Source organism: Rhynchophorus ferrugineus, unplaced genomic scaffold (assembly GCF_030347505.1).
Source record: "Rhynchophorus ferrugineus isolate W39M unplaced genomic scaffold, kcgeb_rfMv2 rfM3, whole genome shotgun sequence".
NCBI classification, from domain to species: domain Eukaryota; kingdom Metazoa; phylum Arthropoda; class Insecta; order Coleoptera; family Curculionidae; genus Rhynchophorus; species Rhynchophorus ferrugineus.
The window spans coordinates 67209039-67232624 of NW_027472582.1; the positions used below are offsets into that span (position 1 = coordinate 67209039).

Here is a 23586-nt window from a genome sequence, read left to right on the forward strand (position 1 = left end):
AAAATGTTTGAATATTGGCTAGGATCGCTGTCAAAACAAGGTTCTTCGACTGATTACCAATGCCTATCGCTATGTAACCAACAAAGTTATTTGCGAAGTTATCCAAAATTTTGCCTTGAAACACGAAAGAAGATTACTAAATCATATTAACGTGAAGCAACACAACTGCTGGACAGCGCGCAGGATGTCAGGACGAACTTATATAAAGTGCATCCCTTTAGTGTTAACTATAGCTATAAGTTATTACAATTTTATAATTGAGGAATACATATTGATGTATTTTCTCGCACAAGACTAGTATCTTGTCAATCAATACAAGTACAAAAGAATAGTAGTAATAAATAGATTTTTAATTAAGATTGTACTATGAGTATCTAATATCGATGTTATAAAAAATATTGGCTAGTAAAATAAATGTCAAGCAGATTTTTGTTCGCTAAATTACGGCTGTTCGAGAAAATGAAAATGTTTAACAAAATTTTTGATATTTCCGAATATTATAAAAAATAGTAAACATTTTTGTTATAGTTATACTTGGCGCGATAGAAGAATGTACAGAATAGGCTCAGTACAAATTTCAAGTATAAGTTAATGATTGACGGAGAAAAACGAGTTTAAAATTTGATTTTAGATGTAAAACAGCTATACCTTCTTAAGGGCATATTCTTGAAGGGTTAAGCTTTGGGAATATAAAAAATAGAATATTTCGAATTTCTACACTGGAATACTTCCTAAAGTTTTGTTTTAGTTACTAGCTTGTTTAGATGCCGCGTCGCTAAAATAACTATATCCCGGAAAATAATTTAAAACTTGAAACATTTTCTTGAGGAATAACCTTAGTAGTTAAGCTTGATAATATGAAAAAAAATTATTCTTGCAAAATCATATACTAGAATATTCTCTTAAATATTCTATGCCTATATTGTATTATTATTTAATCGATTTAACGATCAATGGGATCAAAAAATAGTAAGACTTAAACATTGTGGCATTATTTCTGAAAAAATGGCTCATAGCTTTCCTCAATCACCTCATAGGCTTAACCTAACTCCGTCAGCCTTTTGACTATTTCAAACCCAATAAATTGTTTCAAGAACATAGTTTTGAGTGGATTGAGGCGATTCAACTAAATCAAAGAATTCCTTGAAGACCATTCCACCTTTTAACTATTGCTGATATTACTCTTTTATACTGAATTGAAAGGATCCAATAAATTATTAATAGTAAGGCATTAAATATTTCAAGCAACTTTACTGCTTAAACTGTTTAGAAATATCAGGTAATTTTATCAATAAAATATTCTTGGGAAGTTTTGAGTTTTTAAAAACCTTTTAAGTTTCATGTATAACAATGATATATTAATCAGTTAAATACACAGCTTATGGGGTGCAAGGGTGGGGCACTAACACAATCACTAAGACAGCAAACCAACTAGTAATCGAACACTACCGAAATAAAGTTCTTCAGTTAATTATCATTGCTTATCGCTACGTAACCAACGAATAACTTCACGATGACCTCGAAATCAAATGGTTGTGGGAAGTTATTCAAGGTTTCGTCTAAAATCATGAATTTAGTAACCTTCTACTAAAGCATAGGAACGTAAAAGCAATGCAGCTAATGGACAGCGTGCAGAAAATCAGAAGATTGAAGCACCACTCACCAAAGCACATGAACTAGTATAGTATATAAGTATTTCTTTTAACAAAGATATACTTAAAACTTGTTTTAATATATTTGTTTTGCGAGCATTGTCAGATTGTGTCAGTGTCATTATAATCACTTCGATTTATCGATGTGTTTAAACAAGCTCTATGCCTCTCGCAAATATATACTACATTAATATCAAGCATCGTTATAAAATTATATCCATATATTTTGTATTCAGTTTTTATGAAATTTTGCGACACTTAAGCTAAGTTACGAACTCTCTTAACCTTATATCATTGCAGACAAATTGAATTACTATAACTTTATAATAAGTATTTAAAAATGGATTACGCAACGTTGATTTAAAAACAGAATTTTTCAAATACACAAATTGCCCGAACAGTCCCTCAGCGTCATCTGACCCATAAAAAAGGTTGATATTCCGCCAGATCACAAAGGCGTGACGTTTAGTTTGTGCTTCAATGATTCCGAACTGAACAAAAACGGGGATAGAATGAGCGCACGTATATGCCGTGGTCTATTTTATTAACGCCGCTTTACATTTTTCCATCGAAAATAATTAGAAAATAGGAACCGCTACCAATTGATTAGTTTCACCCTTGGTGCTGCCGAAAGACGCTTGTACGGTACCCGAATTTCTCGAATGAACATTATTCTTTTTTAAATATCAAGTATATATTCAAGTGAATTAGCCTTAAAAATATATAAAGCCTTATGTACATATATTATTTAATAATATTGTAAAATATGTATTATTTAACGATAAGTGTTTGAGCAAATATACTCTATAGTAAAACTGGTTCTTTTAAAACGAGAAAACTGAGTGATTCCAATACGCTTCAGTCTCAAAAAATTAGGCTTTAAATATCAGGCGTGTCGATAATTTCTTTACGGTTTCTTCTTTAAATAAAGCGCGTTAATTACAATGGATAGTTTTTTTTACTCTTTGTGATTACACAATCTGCCCTATAGGAAATAAATATTTCTTATGTCTATATTATATTTACATGGCATTCAGAAAATCACTTCATTAAGCGATCTTCTTTATAAGATATTATCTTAATTAATTAGTCTTATTAGAAAGCTTATTCTAAAGTCTACACATGTCCAGTAATCAGATCAGGTGGTGTTAAACGTTTTAGTCTACGCACTTCACTATCACGTCGCATATTTAGCTGATTAGCGAGTATATTGGGATACACTGACACTCTCTCGAAGTACTTCACACAAACACGTTGAATTACAGTCGTTATAGGTTCTAGTGGAATATAGTACGGAGCATCAACAATGGCACGCAACACGTTATTTTGGAACCGTTGAATAATGGATATATTAGATTTGCTAGCGGTACCGCATAGTTGCGTTCGATATGACCAAATAGGCTTGAGTATAGACTCATACAGCAACACCTTGTTATCTAATGATAACTTGGATTTGCGCCCGATGAGCCAATACATTTGATATAATTTCAGTCGAAGTTGTTTTCGTTTAGAGAGTATGTGCTTCTTCCAGGTTAGGCGTCGATCTAAGTGCATACCAAGATATTTAACATGCTCTGCTTGGGGGAGTTGACGATGATTGATATTCACTGGTGGGCATGTTTTTCTACAGGGTAAACGTTACATGGGTCATGTTTCATTGACTTTAATGCGCCATGTCTTCAACCATAATTCTATTTGATCCAGGTGGGTTTGGAGGTTTATTGATGCTGTGACTGGATCTTCATGGGATGCCAAGATTGCTGTGGCGTCTGCGTATGTTGCTGCAGTAGTTATATTTGTGGTGGACAGATCGGCCGTATACAGAAGATACAGTACTGGACCCAGTACACTACCTTGCGGAACTCCTGAGTATATCGGATTTAATTCGGTATGTTCATCGCCTTGATTTACAATAAAATATTTATCAGTGAGATAGGATTTTAGTAACTGATAGTTCGGATGAGGGAGAAGTTTCTTTAGTTTAACCTGCAAGCCCGTATTTATTTTGTTTACAAGTCTGTGCACTTGTTCTATAGTCCCATGCTTATTGTGAAATTACAGTTTTTTATTATTAAATTACAGATTATCATACAATTTAACAGTTTTAATTGTTCCATCCACAATATTCACAATAAAATGCTAAAAAAACTATAATTTGCCCCAATACAATATTAAAAGGCACAGATTTAGTCTGCTTTCAGTATAAGAGAACAAAAAATTCTCATTTAAAGTGATATTACTAAAAAAAAATATGAAAGAGGACAAATATTTGTACATTTAATTATTTTATACATTATATTTATATTTTTTTAATTTAAATTTTGGCATATTCACATAAATATATTTTAATAATTTATACACTTATATAATTTAGTTTTTATTAATATTGTCACGAATTTTTTTTGCCAGTAAAATATAACGTTAGATATTAGTAAGAAATAAGATCCTGAACCAACGAAATGCTTTCATGACAACTAAGCAACCAAATGCAGAGAAGTAGCGACCCTAGTGCCTTATTAACTAAGACCACACAGAAAATTTTAAGATTATATGTATTGTAAGTTCGAACTTATATAGTATTTTATGATGTTATTTTTTGACAACAATATAATAGATCTTAAATGTTTATTCGCGAGATATGAAAAGGTAACGGCATCATATTTTAATCATAGTAAAAATTGACCCAATAAAAAAGCTCAAATTCACTTTCACTTTCTCCATTTATTTATTTCCAGCAATCGACATTATCCCGACTCTCATTTCGAGCCACCGTCAACAATTGTGCCCGGTCAGTTTTTATCAATATCTCAAGTGGCAGATGGAGCGAGAACGAGCGAGACAGACCACGAGGGAGAAAAAAACCACATTAACTAATACTGTAAGTAATTATTTCGATATCTTTATCGACAAACTTGTTTATATCGGTATCGATATGTTAGCTCATTATTGCATAACACGGCCACTTTAAAACTTTTTGTTTTCTCGGAGCGGAATGCAGTTCGACGGCTCTCCATTGCCCAGTATTCGTAGGGGCATCGTCGACTATTTGAAAGAGGCGTTGCCACATTGACGAGAAAATGTGAGCAAATAAGACGGCTCTCCGCATCGGAACCTCCGCGAAATCCACTAAATTACCTTAGCTAATCTGGCGGGCAAACGGTGATTTATTTCCGAGATTATTGCCGTCATCTTCGAGAAATAGTATCTTCGGAACATATTACGGAAAGGTAAACATGTTTTGCACCATAAACCTCCGCGGTCGTAGGAAAAAAAAACGAACTATAGACGCGAACTTCGTGGCTCGCTGTTTTTTTCTTTTTGGTTCGTTCCTTTTCTACTGACAACGATATTAATTGCTGACGGAATTGTTTAATATCGATCCTCCAACAGTGGGAATTCAATACGGACTCTATTGTTAAGCGATTTGTTGAAGTTAAATGATCGTACGGTTTTGTAATGATATTCAGAGCCTGTATTGTATTTGTTTTTGTTATGATTAATTCGAATATTAATGCAGAATGATTCAAAGCAATTAATTCCTGGCCATCATGTCATTTGTGTGCATAATTTTGTAGTGCTGTTGCTAAAAAACCTCACCTGAATAACAGCACACCCCTTACTATGAAACAGTAAATACTGGAAGTCAGTTTAAGGAGGAAAAATGAGATTCGGTAATCCAGATTATTGGAGAGATGATAATCTTCGTAAAACTTATCAGATAAGATAGTGAATATTGATTTTGTTGAGGAGTTTGGGATATTTGGCCCCGAAGACTAAGGACTAAGACGATGATACACAATTTTTGGCTACAGAATATTTTCAATATCAAACCTTCAAGAAGATGGTGTTATCTATCATAAAGCGAATATATAGGAAGTGAATATTCTACAAGCTAAAACGCCTTCAATGAAAAGCCCTGTATATACAAACATAACAGAAATCGAGATATGGGTTTACTTAGATCGAAGAGTAAGTGATAAATAAGTTTAAAATAACGTATATGAAATAATATAAATAAATAATAAACAAGAAATAAGATTTATTCCATATCTCATTTAAATTGAACTATTATAATCTATCTAAGCAATAATTATTTAAAGGTAATTAAAAGTACTTGTTCTTTATTATCATAATAACATAAAATAAATAACAAAGCACACAAATAGTTATAAATATGAAATAGCTTTTTAATTAATACCGTTTTTAATTGATTTTTAAAGTTTAAAGAAAAAATAATACTATAAAATAGCATAAACATATGCTTAAACTTACAAATCTTATAAGTAAAACAAATATAAATCTACGAAAGAAATAAATATGAAGCTGAGATAAATTATTTTTAGAATCTGTATTATTATATTTAAAGGTAATAAAATATAATTATTTTTTTATAAACTAATGTATTTAAAAAATGTATAAATGGATATTTTTAATTTTTATCAATTTTCAACAAAAAACAATAATATAAAATAACATCGAAAAGGAAATTTTTAATACAAAATTATTTCATAAAAATAAAAGGAAAAGAAACCAAGCTTTCGATTGGTAATGTTCATTTTTCTAAATCAGATATTTTAGCAACTTTAGAGTCTTTGGTTCTCCGCTGCTGGACCTGTGGTTTGATGGATATTATGAATCACGTACTTGAATCAATCACCTTGGATAGTTATTACCCTGACTTTTTCATTTGGTATTTCCAAATGTTTCCATCTTTCTTACATCCATTATTCATGCAAGATTTATACACGCATGCTTATATACAAAACAAATATAAAAAATGAAATAAAATGTATTTGTTTTAAATTTGGTAGGAATTGCTTTATATGAAATACTAGCGACCCGCCCCGGCTTCGCACGGGTGCAATGCTGATACTAAATTAAATACACTACAGAAAAAATATGAACGTTGTATATAAAAACATAGCGGCCCGCTCCGACTTTGCACGGGCATAAAATATATATGCCTATGTCACTCAATGAAAACATGATTAAAATCGATCCAGTATTTTTGGTTCATTCATTACTGCCCTTGGCCTGCACGCATTAAATTTGGAGTAAAACAATTCCTCTTCCCCTATACTTACTATGAAGATTTCCTGCTATCTTTGGAATATCTAAATTCATACAATTTTTATTACATTACACATTTTTAAACGCAAATTTTAAATTTGTAATATCTCCGAAAATATTTGTTTAATTTACATGCTGTAAGGAACTATATTGATCTATATTAATTGCACACTGTATTTAAGGTACTTAATTCGATAAGGATTAATGCCGTATTGCTTAAAATAGCTTCGTAAATAAGCCATTTTCTCACGTAAAAAGTAAACAATAAAAATGGTTAATGTGGGTTATACCTAAAAGATAAACATATACCATCGCGGACTTTTTTGTAGACCTTTTTATGGTGTACAGTACTGTAGTACATTAATTTGATCTAACTCGTAGGGTTAGGCAGCGTTTTTGCTAATTGCTAAATAAGCCTAAAAAAATAGGTTAATTTACGACATCACGTTAGAAACCTCTAAAATTAGCAATGTTGCCTTAGTATATTATGCATGTATTATACATATAAACCTTCCCCTTGAATCACTCTATCTATTGAAAAAAACCGCATTAAAATCCGTTGCGTAGTTTTAAAGATTTAAGCGCACATAGGGATATAGGGACAGAAAAGGCGACTTTGTTTTATAATATGTAGTGAAGTTAGCAGAAGAGTTTTTACGTGTAGTCTTATCAATATGGAAATTAAGTACTTGTTTTGTTGGTTATATATACTCTGATATATACATTAATATTTGCATTAGGCATATAATTTTAATACGATTTTGGTGCATTTTGAATTACTTTTGATGCGTGTTATATTGAAAGTGAAGTATTAAGAGAATAAGTTAATTTTAAACTTAGAATTGTACGGAGAATAAAATAGAATTATACTAGACTATCAGAAGAAGTTGGAGATGTCGAAAAATTATGAATATATTTCGCTGATATTTTTTGATCTATATATTGATATCGATAGTTGTGAATGGAAGTAGCTAAACTATGGTTGCAAATTAAAATATTGACGTAAAAGATCTGGAGCCCAGAATGTTCGATACAAAACTAAGGATTTCCAAAGAAAGGTATCGAACTTTTGTGTTCAGATATCTCCCATTTGGTCATGAAATGAATTTTGCTTGGAAATGTGGGGTTAGAGTGAAGAAATATCTATATTGTTAAAAGTAAGTATGAACATTTTTTGTACAATTTTAAGAAAAAACAAATTTTGTTTGGTAAATAATGTTTGTAAATGTTTTTTTTAATATTAAGTTACACCAAAAATTATAAATATTTAATAAAAAATATCGTTTATTAAAATATCATATTTCAGTAGGTTCGATGAAATATGAGAAAAACGGCACTGTGCCACCGGAAGATGATTAAAACGTATTGTAAGATAGGCAATTTACACCAAACGGAGACGGTCAGATTTTTCGACCGCTCACTCGGCAGCTCAAGAATGCTTTCGGCATTCTGCCCGGGCACAAATAATAAACCGTTGACACTTTCTGTAAAGCCTCTCGTCCAATCTTTGAAATACCTTATTAATTTGCCTCGCAGTAACTTCATACGATACTTAATTGTTTTCTTTTCGCTTTTTTTCATTTCGCAAAAAATCGATGCGACGGTCTAGTTAGTGTTACAAGGTTTTTCATTTGTTATTATTGGTGTTAATTATTGTATACAGCATATATTCATTATATTCAATTGATTTTTAGAGGTTTAGGAAGCAGTGGTACTTATTTTTAGTGTTGAAAGGTTTGTTATCTTGTTTATATCGATAGTAATTTGTTATATTTGGTGTTAATTACTAGATAAAATATGTTTTCATTATATATTTTTTTATTTCATTTATTTATTTTCATTTCATTTATATTCAATTGACTTTTAGACGTAAGGATATTATGGTATTTATCATAATTATTAATATTTAATTGAATTTGTTTGTTGAATGTGTTTTATTGACATAAAAATAGTTTTGATACGTTGATATAATCGATTTGTATCATTGTTTATTGGTATATATATATATATAGTGGTAAAAGTGTTTTGGTTGCTATTTTTGTTTATATATTTTAGTCAAATTACTAGTACACATGCATTGTAACTACTGTAAACTATTTCTTCTTCTTTATAACGCCCATAGCCAATTAAAACTACTTTATTTTCAAATTTATTTATTGTTTGATAATTTAAATAATATTAGAATAGTTTTTTCGTTATTAAAAATTGGATCATAAAAATCAGATTGAATCAAATTAAGATTATAAAATAGAATACAGTTTCTTGATGGTAGAACAAAAAAATCAATGACTATATATTTTATCAAGCTAAAAATCATTATTAATACATATAGTGCAAATTTCTATTTAAAAAAAGAAAATTTGTATAACGATTAGAATATACGCAGCGGAGATACCAAATAATATAAACGTTATGAAAATAACATCATCATAACTTCATTTTGGTCAACACTTCATTAATATATAAATATTTTATATATGTCAGGTGTTCACATAATTTTGTTTATTTCTGGTATCATGAATAACATTAATTTTATGCTATTCATGTACAAATCAGCAATATCATATTAGTTTCTTCCATGCCAAAAGATTATTGCTCTTTTGGCATGGAAGAAACTTTTGGCATAATAAAAGTATGTCTTATTATCGGATCTGGGAAATAATTAGTGACGTCCTTTAAATAAAATATAAATGATTTTTGTAGTGTAAATATAAAGGCATTTAAAGCAAATATGCCTCATTATAATGGACAATGTTTTTGCAGCTTTAAGATGAGATATTTTCATAGTGAAATAGTGTATGAAGTGGTTCCACAGTGTTCTTCACTTGAAAAGCAGCTAAATTTCAATGAAAGTATTGGTGGCATCAAGATAATCCAGCCGCGCTGTTAGTTTTTGATATATTATCAAGGAAGTTTGGTTCAATTAATATTAGAACTGTGCAAAAGACAGCATGAGCAAAGATTTTCAAACTTTCAGATAGAGATTATCTGTGCAATGAACCAATCAAAAGCTTTTAGCAAATCGATTAAAACAACTATCTAGTTCAATGTAGTAACATCCAGAAATTGAACATCACGAAATATTTCTCTGTGTTTATAGTTGAATATAACGTGGCGTGACGAAATGATGAATCGACCTAATGCAAAAACATTGATTCTTCAAGCATCTCTCTTGATATTCTCCACTTTCTTCTTGCCATATATCATCGGGAACTCTTCGCACGGCCAAATAACAATCTATAATAATCGACGATCGTAAAATTCGCTTCTTACCGCGCCTTAAATCTCATCGTTTTCATTCGACCGACCGTATTTGGTAGGTCGTAATGGTATCAGCCAACAATGTATCGATGTTTACCATATTAATGGGCTTTTTAAACTATTTTTGAAAATGTTTGCCTTTCGGTAGGCGCTAAATCAAAAGACGAGTTTCCACCACGATGTCGTGGGCCATAATAGTTAAAAACGCGTTTAGCGTTAAGGGAAAAAATATGCGAAGATACGTCTCGCGATTCGAAATTGTTCGCGCCCATTACAACTATCATTATTCGATAGTGTAAGTTTGTAATAGGCGCTGTGTGGGTTTGTTTTCTTTTATGTTTATCCCGTTTGGCCGGTAAAACATTTCATTTATAATAATTTAGTAACCATATCTTAACACCTACTTTTGCCTCTCTTTCTCTATAAATTATATAGGCAATTAAAATTTATTTCCTCAAACAGTACATATTTTACAACCCAATTATACTGTATATATTGAGTCTGATGAAAAATTCGTAGACTTTTTCCCGATCTGAGGATTGTACACCATCATGTAGCTACTTCTAATTTGTCAGATATTTGTTGTTCAATTCTACGAAGGATAATTAAAGAGATTAAGCCAGGAAAACGTTCCGGAAAACCGCAAACTATAACAACTCGGTATATCTACAAAATATCTTGATGCAACCGTTGTTATCAATTGAAATTAAGCTGCTTTTAAGTAAGGAATCCTGTGTAATCACGTAATATAGTTTTTAACTCTGAAAAGGAAACTCCACACTTATGAGTCGGACCTCCATGGTACAATTTATCAAAGAACCAATCAAATGTGTGGCTGAAATTGTATGAACATTTAAATATTGGACATAGCGAAACTCCAATTGAGCTTTCTCTCTATTAACCTATGACTATAAGCCAAAGTGATTTTGCCTGTCAATATTAAGTACAAATAAAGAAGTGGCGCAATTACACCAGAGTCAATAAATTAGGTAAAAATTTTGGACGTGTTTTTTTGATGGATCAATTTTGTACATCTCTTTGTTTATATTTTTATTCATGATTCTGCAGTCATATAGTTTCATTATGAGTGAGTTTGAGTGATTTGTTCGAAGGTCATATGAGTATATAACTAACAATCTGCCGATTAGTATTTCCTTTTCCATGAAGACGAGAAAGGAGAGAATGGACTGAATCTAATTACTCCTTTGGTAGCTAACAGTGATGAAGAATAATGGTATAATAGAAAAATCCCCCAAAACATACGTTGATATTAATCTTACATATAATTCTTTGAAATTTAATTCAAAAAATATCCTCCGAAAATGGTATTGAAAAATGATGATAAAAGAAAGATATTGCCGGCTTGGTTAGCGCAGTGGTAAAGGCATCAGGACCATTCACTGTTGCGATAGTCGCGCGTTCCAATTCTGCTGAGGCATGGTCATAAATGTATCTTTGTAACTGCTTAGTATTTGATTGTGATTGTGATTTTCCTAAACAAGACACGCCAGTGTTCAGACTGGGTAAGACCGGATGTCTTATATATATATATATATATATATATATATATATATATATATATATATATATATATAAGAAAAATATTTTGACGATATTATAAATAATGTTTTGTTTTACAAATCTACCTTATTACAAATGAAACTGTCCATATTATAACAGTTATAACGCTATTATTATCTTAAGGAATTCTATAGTATATATATTTAGTTATAAAGAGCTACTTATATAAATAAATGATTTATCTGTATGATGTACTTAAAACTGTGAAACTATGAAGTATTCATTGATACTATGAGGTTCAACAGTAATCATCAATCAAGAGTAATGTTTAATAATTAAACAAATAGAATGTAAGAGCCCGTAATTATTGTTTTAAACATTGGAAAAATTAATAGTAGATGTTGTAAGCGTTGATAACAACAGAAGAAAATCATAATATATCAGAGCCAACGCTAAATATTTTCGCCAATAAAAGGTGAATTAAGGGACTTGAGTTAAGTGCTATAATACTCAAATTATTAAGAGTTTTGTGTTTTATTTCTGTTGTGATGAATTTTACGCACATAAGTTAATTCCTATTACACTAATAAATAAAACATATAGTGCAATGAAATAAAGTTCCCACGTTACAAGTTTTATATTATATTAGACAAAAAGCAGATCAGATCATACTCAAAACGAAATACTGTAATGGTTAGTCGGAAGATTATCTCAATTTGGCATAAGATCAAAGAGTCAATCAGCCAATTATAAAATATACTTGGTATTATAGGGCGTAAATATGTGATTGAACTGAAGGAATCAAGCCGACTAGTAATCCAAACCCATCAAAGCAATTTTTTTCGGTTAATTACCATTGCTTATCTATACGTAATCAACGAATAACTGCACGAAAACCTTGAAATCTAATGGATTTAAGATGTTATCCAAGATTTTGCCTTAAAATACGAAACAAGGTCACTAAATCATATCCACTTGGAAGTAATTCAGCTAGTGGAAATTATCCCGCATTCGTCTTGTACAATACAATGTAAGTACAACAGAATAATAATAATTGAATAGTAATTTGTAAATTAAGATTTCTCTTAGCATATCTAATGCAAGATGCAATAATACATCAGAATATGTAAATGATTTATTGTTAAGACATAAAATAACCTTGTTTAAACAAAAACCAACATTCAGACAATTAATTGGAATCCTATATTCGGTCAATAGCGAAAGCCGCAGTAGGATAAATAGTTTTCACTATTTTATAACAGATCTTTAAATCTCTCGGGCAAACATGTTGGACAAACAGAAAACTTCCTTCTGTACATACATTAAACGGAGCCGTCTCTTGCGGACCTGCTTGTTTGCTTAAGCTAATGCAGGACGGCTTTTAATTCTTTTTTCTTCCATATTCTCTTTTTAAGGCCATTTAGTTTAATGGCGTCAAACACCGCATATTTGACGACAAAAGACTTACCGCCTGATGGCGTTTGTTTGAAGGCTACTGGTGATGGGAATGGGACTTGGCCGCAAACGATATTCGCGGCTTCCGTGACCTCTCGAAGGAAAAAAAGTGCTGTTTACACCAACAGCTCGACATTTTCGATAGACGAGTACTATGGATTTATTGTTTGAATTATGCACAAGAAAACCGTGACTAATCTTGTAAGGAGAGTTCTATAGTATGACACACGTCTATAATTTGAGATGAATATATATCATTGTTTGCACAAAAAAAAACAATAATGATTCGTATATATTACGAAAAAAAGTCAAGGTCTACTAGATTGCATCGACAATAAATGAAGAGTCGTATTAACAAAAATTAATTCAGATTTCTTCACATACTGAATACTTTTTTAATACGGTTTCATCAGGAAGATGATGACTTACACAATTTCCATTCAAAATCAGACATTGAAAATCAATGTACTGTTTCAGATCTGAAAACATATTTTGTTTTGTGGATTTTGGGTCATCAACGACGCTTGCATTCACCACTCAAATATAATGACTAGTGATGGAAAATGACTTGAGAGATAATGAACATTCAATAAAGCTTTAAAATTACTTCCCTTTTCTAATATTAGTTATATCTCTTTGATATTTAAATTAAAAAACATACGATCATGCTATAAAAAAACTAATAAAAAGACAGAAATGCATTACATTCAAGTGAGTTAGTGAGAAGTAAAAATGTGAAAATCCGGTTTAGAAGAGAGGTAAATAATTTTCAGCAAGATATCGCTCAAAAAACCAATGGTATCGTCAGTGAACCAAAATGTTCTCACTTCATTATAAAGTCTTTTAAGCAAAATTATTTTAGTCAAGCGTAGAAAATAGTTATATCCAAAAAATCACTATTTTAATGGGATTTATAAATTGGAAGTTTAATGGAATAATATTCTGGGAGTTAACGTAATTTATGTTCAAAAATTGGTTATATTTCAATTAAAATTGACCTTATTGTAGAGTCATAGATTATATTTTATCTCATATTACACTACGAATAATAATATGGAAGATATTTTATAGTATTGCGACTTGTTTGAATGATTCAATACCAGAGATACCAGAAAATTGCCATAACAAGAAACCATGCTGTTCTTTCTCTTGTTTCAATGTCATATAGAGTCTGTTCACACAGAAAATCACTGTTTGATTTCTAATCGTATTTCACAGTGTTTTTCAAATGATATTTTGATAATAATAATATATATTTTTAAAATAATCAATTGAAGTCATCAAAGAATTTAATAAAAGTTGTTTTTGTACAACATTTATTAGTAATTCATCTATAGGATAATAAATCATTCACGTTAAATCAAATCACGTTTCTTGTATTTGATACACGAGTTTTCTAATAACTAGAAAAAGATAATATAAATACAGTTGCAAATGATACTCTTATTTTAGGGTTTACTTACTTTCATTTCAGTAATGAGATAATATGATTAAGATATACCGAATCACCAAAAATAAATTCAACTAACGTATATTACAGGCATTATTTATGTAATGTTTAGCATCCTATTATGCAAATTCAATAAAATAACATCACATAATATTGAGAAATGAGGATAATTAATATAAATAAATAATACTACCTCAGAAATAAAGGAACCCCATTGATGAATATTGTAAACTAGACCATAACCAGATGTACAAAGAGGCAGCACCTCCCATAAATAAGTGCTGATATAGATTTAAAAAATACATTAAATACTGGTTTTTAATACTAATATTTAATGTAGTACCGTTCTAGCTTAAATAAAATTATAATATTATAATATATATACTTTTTACTCGATATTTACTATAACATCTTTGTGCTTGAATGATAATTTTAACAATGCAATGTATATTTAAAAAATGTTTTTTTTTATTATGGTTTTGTATGTTTCTTTGGTCGTGTCTTTTCTGTCAAACCGTATTGCGTTCTGGTCTATCAACCGAGACGTGATATGTCAGAAACGTATGGGATAAATATTAAAATGTGTATTCTGCAAGTTGCCATTCTCTGCTTTCACATGTTTTATGTATTAGATTGGTGCGTTCATTCAATTTCAAGTAATGTTTTCATCGTTTTTCTTCATACACGTCAAGTAATACTATTAATGTGCAACATAATTTGTACGTGTCAAAATAGCTACACAGATTAATACATCCAATTCTAATTATGTATTTGATACGATTTTGTCCTTAAACAATATTCTTTCTATTGAATGCTAAATATCGTTTAGCAATTTTGATGTAACATTTATGTAATTTTGAATACGATATCTTGTTAGGTTGAGTTCCGTGTTTGTTACGGTAATTATTTGCAATTTTTATTGTAATTTTTATAATTACATCAGAATAAACTGACTAATGTTTGATGTTGCCTAAAATTGTTTTATTTGTTAGACTTATTGGAGTCTAGAGTTTATTTAAGTATAAAAGATCTATTTGTAAATATAATATTTAATATGACGTATATAGTCCAGATCTTGTCTCAATTGATTACTGGCTGTTTGCACACCACAAAACAATGTTGCAATGTTGCAAAGTTTGAAGCTTAAGCGCTTATTTTGAAAGCATGAATAAAGTATACAAATCAGAGAAGTACATCAAGAAAGTATAATATTACTCCTGACGAAGAGTACCCTGATGTATAAAGATGCATTTTGCTTGAGGGTTTCATCAGGCTCGATATTTACGTAAGATATTTTACAGGTATATTTAGTACGTTGCTATATTGATGTAATTAAAGAAGGAAACATGATATTGTTCCTTTATTTCACTGAAAAGCGAATGTTAAATTTCTGTTGGAATGTGTTTAATGCACAAAAATCGACGGTGATAATGATATCTCAATTGATTACTGGCTGTTGCACATCACAAAGCAATGTTGCAAAGTTTGAAGCTTAAGCGCTTAAGTTGAAGCCTATTTTGTAAGCACGAATAAAGTTTACAAATCAGAGAAGTACATCAAGAAAGTATAATATCACTCCTGACGAAGAGTACCATGATGTATAAAGATGCATTTTGCTTGAAGGTTTCATCAAGCTCGATATTTACGTAAGATATTTTACAGGTATATTTAGTACGTTGCTATATTGATGTAATTAAAGAAGGAAACATGATATTGTTCCTTTATTTCACTGAAAAGGGAATGTTAAATTTCTGTTGGAATGTGTTTAATGCACAAAAATCGACGGTGATAATGATATCTCAATTGATTACTGGCTGTTGCACATCACAAAGCAATGTTGCAAAGTTTGAAGCTTAAGCGCTTAAGTTGAAGCCTATTTTGTAAGCACGAATAAAGTTTACAAATCAGAGAAGTACATCAAGAAAGTATAATATCACTCCTGACGAAGAGTACCATGATGTATAAAGATGCATTTTGCTTGAAGGTTTCATCAAGCTCGATATTTACGTAAGATATTTTACAGGTATATTTAGTACGTTGCTATATTGATGTAATTAAAGAAGGAAACATGATATTGTTCCTTTATTTCACTGAAAAGGGAATGTTAAATTTCTGTTGGAATGTGTTTAATGCACAAAAATCGACGGTGATAATGATATCTCAATTGATTACTGGCTGTTGCACATCACAAAGCAATGTTGCAAAGTTTGAAGCTTAAGCGCTTAAGTTGAAGCCTATTTTGTAAGCACGAATAAAGTTTACAAATCAGAGAAGTACATCAAGAAAGTATAATATCACTCCTGACGAAGAGTACCATGATGTATAAAGATGCATTTTGCTTGAAGGTTTCATCAAGCTCGATATTTACGTAAGATATTTTACAGGTATATTTAGTACGTTGCTATATTGATGTAATTAAAGAAGGAAACATGATATTGTTCCTTTATTTCACTGAAAAGCGAATGTTAAATTTCTGTTGGAATGTGTTTAATGCACAAAAATCAACGGTGATAATGATATCTCAATTGATTACTGGCTGTTGCACATCACAAAGCAATGTTGCAAAGTTTGAAGCTTAAGCGCTTAAGTTGAAGCCTATTTTGTAAGCACGAATAAAGTTTACAAATCAGAGAAGTACATCAAGAAAGTATAATATCACTCCTGACGAAGAGTACCATGATGTATAAAGATGCATTTTGCTTGAAGGTTTCATCAAGCTCGATATTTATGTAAGATATTTTACAGGTATATTTAGTACGTTGCTATATTGATGTAATTAAAGAAGGAAACATGATATTGTTCCTTTATTTCACTGAAAAGGGAATGTTAAATTTCTGTTGGAATGTGTTTAATGCACAAAAATCGACGGTGATAATGATATCTCAATTGATTACTGGCTGTTGCACATCACAAAGCAATGTTGCAAAGTTTGAAGCTTAAGCGCTTAAGTTGAAGCCTATTTTGAAAGCACGAATAAAGTATACAAATCAGAGAAGTACATCAAGAAAGTATAATATCACTCCTGACAAAGAGTATCCTGATGTATAAAGATGCATTTTGCTTGAGGGTTTCATCAGGCTCGATATTTACGTAAGATATTTTACAGGTATATTTAGTACGTTGCTATATTGATGTAATTAAAGAAGGAAACATGATATTGTTCCTTTATTTCACTGAAAAGCGAATGTTAAATTTCTGTTGGAATGTGTTTAATGCACAAAAATCGACGGTGATAATGATATCTCAATTGATTACTGGCTGTTGCACATCACAAAGCAATGTTGCAAAGTTTGAAGCTTAAGCGCTTAAGTTGAAGCCTATTTTGTAAGCACGAATAAAGTTTACAAATCAGAGAAGTACATCAAGAAAGTATAATATCACTCCTGACGAAGAGTACCCTGATGTATAAAGATGCATTTTGCTTGAGGGTTTCATCAGGCTCGATATTTACGTAAGATATTTTACAGGTATATTTAGTACGTTGCTATATTGATGTAATTAAAGAAGGAAACATGATATTGTTCCTTTATTTAACTGAAAAGGGAATGTTAAATTTCTGTTGGAATGTGTTTAATGCACAAAAATCGACGGTGATAATGATATCTCAATTGATTACTGGCTGTTGCATACCACAAAACAATGTTGCAATGTTGCAAAGTTTGAAGCTTAAGCGCTTAAGTTGAAGCCTATTTTGTAAGCACGAATAAAGTTTACAAATCAGAGAACTACATCAAGAAAGTATAATATCACTCCTGACGAAGAGTACCATGATGTATAAAGATGCATTTTGCTTGAAGGTTTCATCAAGCTCGATATTTACGTAAGATATTTTACAGGTATATTTAGTATGTTGCTATATTGATGTAATTAAAGAAGGAAACATGATATTGTTCCTTTATTTCACTGAAAAGCTAATGTTAAATTTCTGTTCGAATGTTTTTAATGCACAAAAATCGACGGTGATAATGATATGTCAATTGATTACTGGCTGTTGCACATCACAAAGCAATGTTGCAAAGTTTGAAGCTTTAGCGCTTAAGTTGAAGCCTATTTTGTAAGCACGAATAAAGTTTACAAATCAGAGAAGTACATCAAGAAAGTATAATATCACTCCTGACGAAGAGTACCATGATGTATAAAGATGCATTTTGCTTGAGGGTTTCATCAGGCTCGATATTTACGTAAGATATTTTACAGGTATATTTAGTACGTTGCTATATTGATGTAATTAAAGAAGGAAACATGATATTGTTCCTTTATTTCACTGAAAAGCTAATGTTAAATTTTTGTTGGAATGTGTTTAATGCACAAAATTCGACGGTGATAATGATATCTCAATTGATTACTGGCTGTTGCATACCACAAAACAATGTTGCAATGTTGCAAAGTTTGAAGCTTAAGCGCTTAAGTTGAAGCCTATTTTGTAAGCACGAATAAAGTTTACAAATCAGAGAAGTACATCAAGAAAGTATAATATCACTCCTGACGAAGAGTACCATGATGTATAAAGATGCATTTTGCTTGAGGGTTTCATCAGGCTCGATATTTACGTAAGATATTTTACAGGTATATTTAGTACGTTGCTATATTGATGTAATTAAAGAAGGAAACATGATGTTGTTCCTTTATTTCACTGAAAAGGGAATGTTAAATTTCTGTTGGAATGTATTTAATGCACAAAAATCGACGGTGATAATGATATCTCAATTGATTACTGGCTGTTGCATACCACAAAACAATGTTGCAATGTTGCAAAGTTTGAAGCTTAAGCGCTTAAGTTGAAGCCTATTTTGTAAGCACGAATAAAGTTTACAAATCAGAGAAGTACATCAAGAAAGTATAATATCACTCCTGACGAAGAGTACCATGATGTATAAAGATGCATTTTGCTTGAAGGTTTCATCAAGCTCGATATTTACATAAGATATTTTACAGGTATATTTAGTATGTTGCTATATTGATGTAATTAAAGAAGGAAACATGATATTGTTCCTTTATTTCACTGAAAAGCTAATGTTAAATTTCTGTTAGAATGTTTTTAATGCACAAAAATCGACGGTGATAATGATATGTCAATTGATTACTGGCTGTTGCACATCACAAAACAATGTTGCAATGTTGCAATGTTTGAAGCTTAAGCGCTTAAGGTGAAGCCTCTTTTGAAAGCACGAATAAAGTATACAAATCAGAGAAGTACACCAAGAAAGTATAATATCACTCCTGACGAAGAGTACCCTGATGTATAAAGATGCATTTTGCTTGAGGGTTTCATCAGGCTCGATATTTACGTAAGATATTTTATAGGTATACTTAGTACGTTGCTATATTGATGTAATTAAAGAAGGAAACATGATATTGTTCCTTAATTTCACTGAAAAGCTAATGTTAAATTTTTGTTGGAATGTGTTTAATGCACAAAATTCGACGGTGATAATGATATCTATATTGATATATTTCTTAGGAAATTAAGGAATTTATGTTTATATTTATAAATATATAGATTATAATATAAATAATTGTCAAATGTACTTACCAGTAATGGCGTTTATTTGGAAACTACTATTTCCAGGTATCAGACTGTATTTTATAGCAGCATTTATTCCAATATCGGCGTCCGTTGCTTCGATTTTTCCAACAAATGTTCCGCGAGGAAGATTCTCCTCGATCTTAAACGAATAACTTTCCTCGACAAATATTGGATCATTATCGTTGACGTCTACCACCTCTACGGTTACTTGTGACGTGGCAGTCAGCGGAGGAAGTCCGTTATCTGAAACATCACGACGATCAAAGTTAAATTAAAGTCACAAAAATGTTTTCATAGAGAATGTCTCTCGCTAACCGTGGATGCAACAAGAAAACAACGAAACTATTGTAATTTAACCGGCAATTCGTCACTATCGAATTTACGATACATTGTGTAAATTAAATTGTTGCATTACGGGTAGATTTTTGGAAAGTTAAGTTACCTTTAGCGGCTACGACCAGGTTATAATGGTCTTTTGTTTCCCTGTCTAAATTTCCTTTAAGATAAAGCCAGCCGCTATTCGGAAATATCCCAAATATTTGTTCATAAGATTCCTGCGAATAATTTGATGATACCAGGCGATAAGTTATTCGCGCATTGTTGCCTGTATCAGCGTCGACGGCAGTAAATTGGACGATCTACAAAATGGAATTGAATGAGAGTTAACATTAACGTATTCACACATAGGTTTAGGCGATTGCATGTATTCTGATCATATTTTTTTCACTTCAAAACGGTATTTATGGGGGAAAATTGGTATAAAATATATTAATCTAAACATTTTATGGGATTTTTTCCATCTTTTTGGTAAAATGTCGATATCGTGTCGAAGGAACGATAGTCGAAGGAATTAAGCTGTGTGCTAATTAAGCCATGCTGCAACGGCGTATTTTTGATAATTTTTGCAACGTGTGGCCGACTGTTTTCTTTGAGGACGACTTTTCGTTTGTTACTGTTAAATTGTAGTTGATAAACATCTAGAGTAACAGTTTTAGTCAATTTTGCTGATCCTACTGTTTGCACAGGAAAACTTTAAGTCATGATCATTTCATTTTAAGTTGAGGTTGTAGCAGATGTGAACGCACAATATACTTTTTTTAGGCTTTGGGCAATATACTGAGTTGGTACGCATTATGTAACCACATTGGAGATTTGGCGATAGTTAATAATCTTCTGAAAGCTCTTTTCAAACGTTGAAAACTTTCTGGCCATACGCCATGCTGCATGATCCTGTTGAATTACGGGAGGCCTTTTTAATAAGCTATCAGATCAGTGAAAAAAGTCGTACATTCTCAAAATAAACAACTTACTCTCGTTGATGTTGATGTTGATGTAGCCTTTATGCTTCAGTGTCTATGAAACCATGTTGGTTTCAAGAAATAAATATTTCTTAATCGTTCGAGATATCGCTTGATATATTTTGATCGTTCGGAATTTATTTCCAAGAATTAGCATTTTATAGGCTAAATATATCGGCTCCCAGTGTTGCAAACAATTGTGCTTAGAAATTATATGTAAATATTCATCATTTCTCGAAGGAAATTCACTAGATAACATATTAAGAATACATATTATTAGGAATTAGCATAATTTACTACAATCTCCTAGTTATCACACATATTAAAAATCATTATATAGACTGATCTCTAAATATGTTTTGAGATTTTCTTAGAACTTTTATTGTATATTTCGGGCATTCTTTTTCATTTAGAAATTTTCACAGTGCTAAGTTGAAATGTTTCTAACATTTTTAATCATTTCATAATACGTTTGTTTCTCACTAACAGTTAGTAATGCTATGGATAGCGATGTTCTAATTGTGTGTAAATATCTGGGGACAATTTATCCATTAACTGTTAAACTATCCGAAAATCTGCAAGATGGGTTTTTGTGCAATAATTTATTGTGTTTGAAATTTTTTGGTTCTCTGGCTGTTTTTTGGCATTGACATCAAAATTTTAAGTCATTTAAGCTCAAATTGACAGCTGGGATATGACCGAGCAGCATCAGCACAACAAAATATCGAATAACAAAAGTAATGAAAGCCGAAAATGCAATTTTAAGCTTCCCATGATTAGGGTTGCTATACATTGCATAATTCCGTAATACTACATGGAAAACTGTTACTCTATATAGAGAAATGTCGAAACAATCGACATTTAAATGAGGTTGTTTAAAATGTATTCTTCGCATTTTTATCAAAATATATCGCTGATCAAAATACATGTAAGCACCTAATAACACGTCACATATATAATGAAGAAACTTACGTGGGAATTAATTGGCAGTGACTCCACAACACTTAAACTATATTGGTTCTTCTCAAACACTGGAGGATTATCATTCATATCTTGAACTTCAACAAGAACAGTCAGGTTTGCTGACAGTGGTGGTACACCCATGTCGGTAGCAGTAATGACCAGAGTATGTCTTTGGGTGCCCTCATAGTCCAGATGACGGGTCAGAGTGAGATGACCGAGTTTCGAATCGATTTTGAACAAATCTGATCCAGTATTGACTAGTTTATATCGGATGACACCATTGGAGCCACTATCTTTATCAGTGGCGTGAGCTGCATATAGAGGAACCCCAATTTCTGCATTTTCGGGTACTGATATATGTACTGTAGGCGATTCAAACTCTGGAGTGTTATCGTTAACGTCATCAATATCAATGTTAACCTAAAATTGTTGATATTATAGCTTTAATTAAATTTGTAAACGTATTTAAGCAACAAAATACATACCTGAGTGTGACCATAAACTGGTGGATTGCCGCTGGTTGCCTGAATATTGAGCAAAACCGTCGATCTGGACTCATGGTCCAAAACTCCGGAAACCTTAATAGTGCCAGTGACTGGATCGATTCTAAATAGTCCATCTGGATCTCCGGAATATATAGAATATCGAACAGTGCTTCTGCCTGTAACACAAATATTAAAAAATAATAAGAGATTTAGTCTGGATATTTTATATATATTGATTTAGCTGTAAGAATACTTTATGATATTTTACACCACTCACACTGATTTTATTAACTGAGAAGTAGTATTAAAAATAACAGATATTAATAAAAAGTTTTTAGTAATATATATTTACATTATAAATGTTGCTTTTGTGTGATTTAAGTGATTAATTGTGTTAATTGGTAATTTTTTCTTGACTGAAACCTTGCTGTTAATGATAATAATCATATTCACTAATGCTAATGACCATTTTTTACACTTTTTTATGGTTCTGATTTAACACTTTTTAAATAAATTGATCATCAAGATTTCCTTAAGAGATTTTAATTATTTTTCAGAGTATATATTGATTTAGTGTGGTTTGATTCAAGCGTATTTTTTTATCACATCTTTCTAAGCATTAGAAATGCTTAGTACGAACCTACAACTTACAAATTAATATAGCACTGTTGTTCTGTTGTATCTGCATCAATACAGAAACAAGACAACTAATAAATACATATAAATTATACACTCTTTTGGTTCGCTTAAATATTTTGATTACCTGAGTATTACCCAATAATTGTATTGCTTCTAACTTGCTGTGATTTACGAGTAAGTAACCTTATTCCATGTTTTATTAAAAGACTCAAAATAATCATGGAAGAGAGAAACATTATTCCAGACTATCAATTTAACTTCTATA

At 31.1% G+C, this 23586-nt stretch overlaps 1 protein-coding gene across 1 annotated transcript in view; it reads right to left on the reverse strand.

Annotated features, from left to right (window-relative positions):
* Window positions 1–23586, reverse strand: part of ds (dachsous cadherin-related 1) — a 555958-nt gene that overhangs the window by 17886 nt on the left and 514486 nt on the right. Inside the window, exons 5-8 of the mRNA XM_076398269.1 lie at window positions 22683–22858; window positions 22207–22617; window positions 20379–20574; window positions 19943–20179 (exon numbers count right to left, since the gene is read on the reverse strand). Coding sequence (XP_076254384.1) covers window positions 19943–20179; window positions 20379–20574; window positions 22207–22617; window positions 22683–22858 — 1020 coding nt within the window. The remainder of the gene's footprint in view (window positions 1–19942; window positions 20180–20378; window positions 20575–22206; window positions 22618–22682; window positions 22859–23586) is intronic.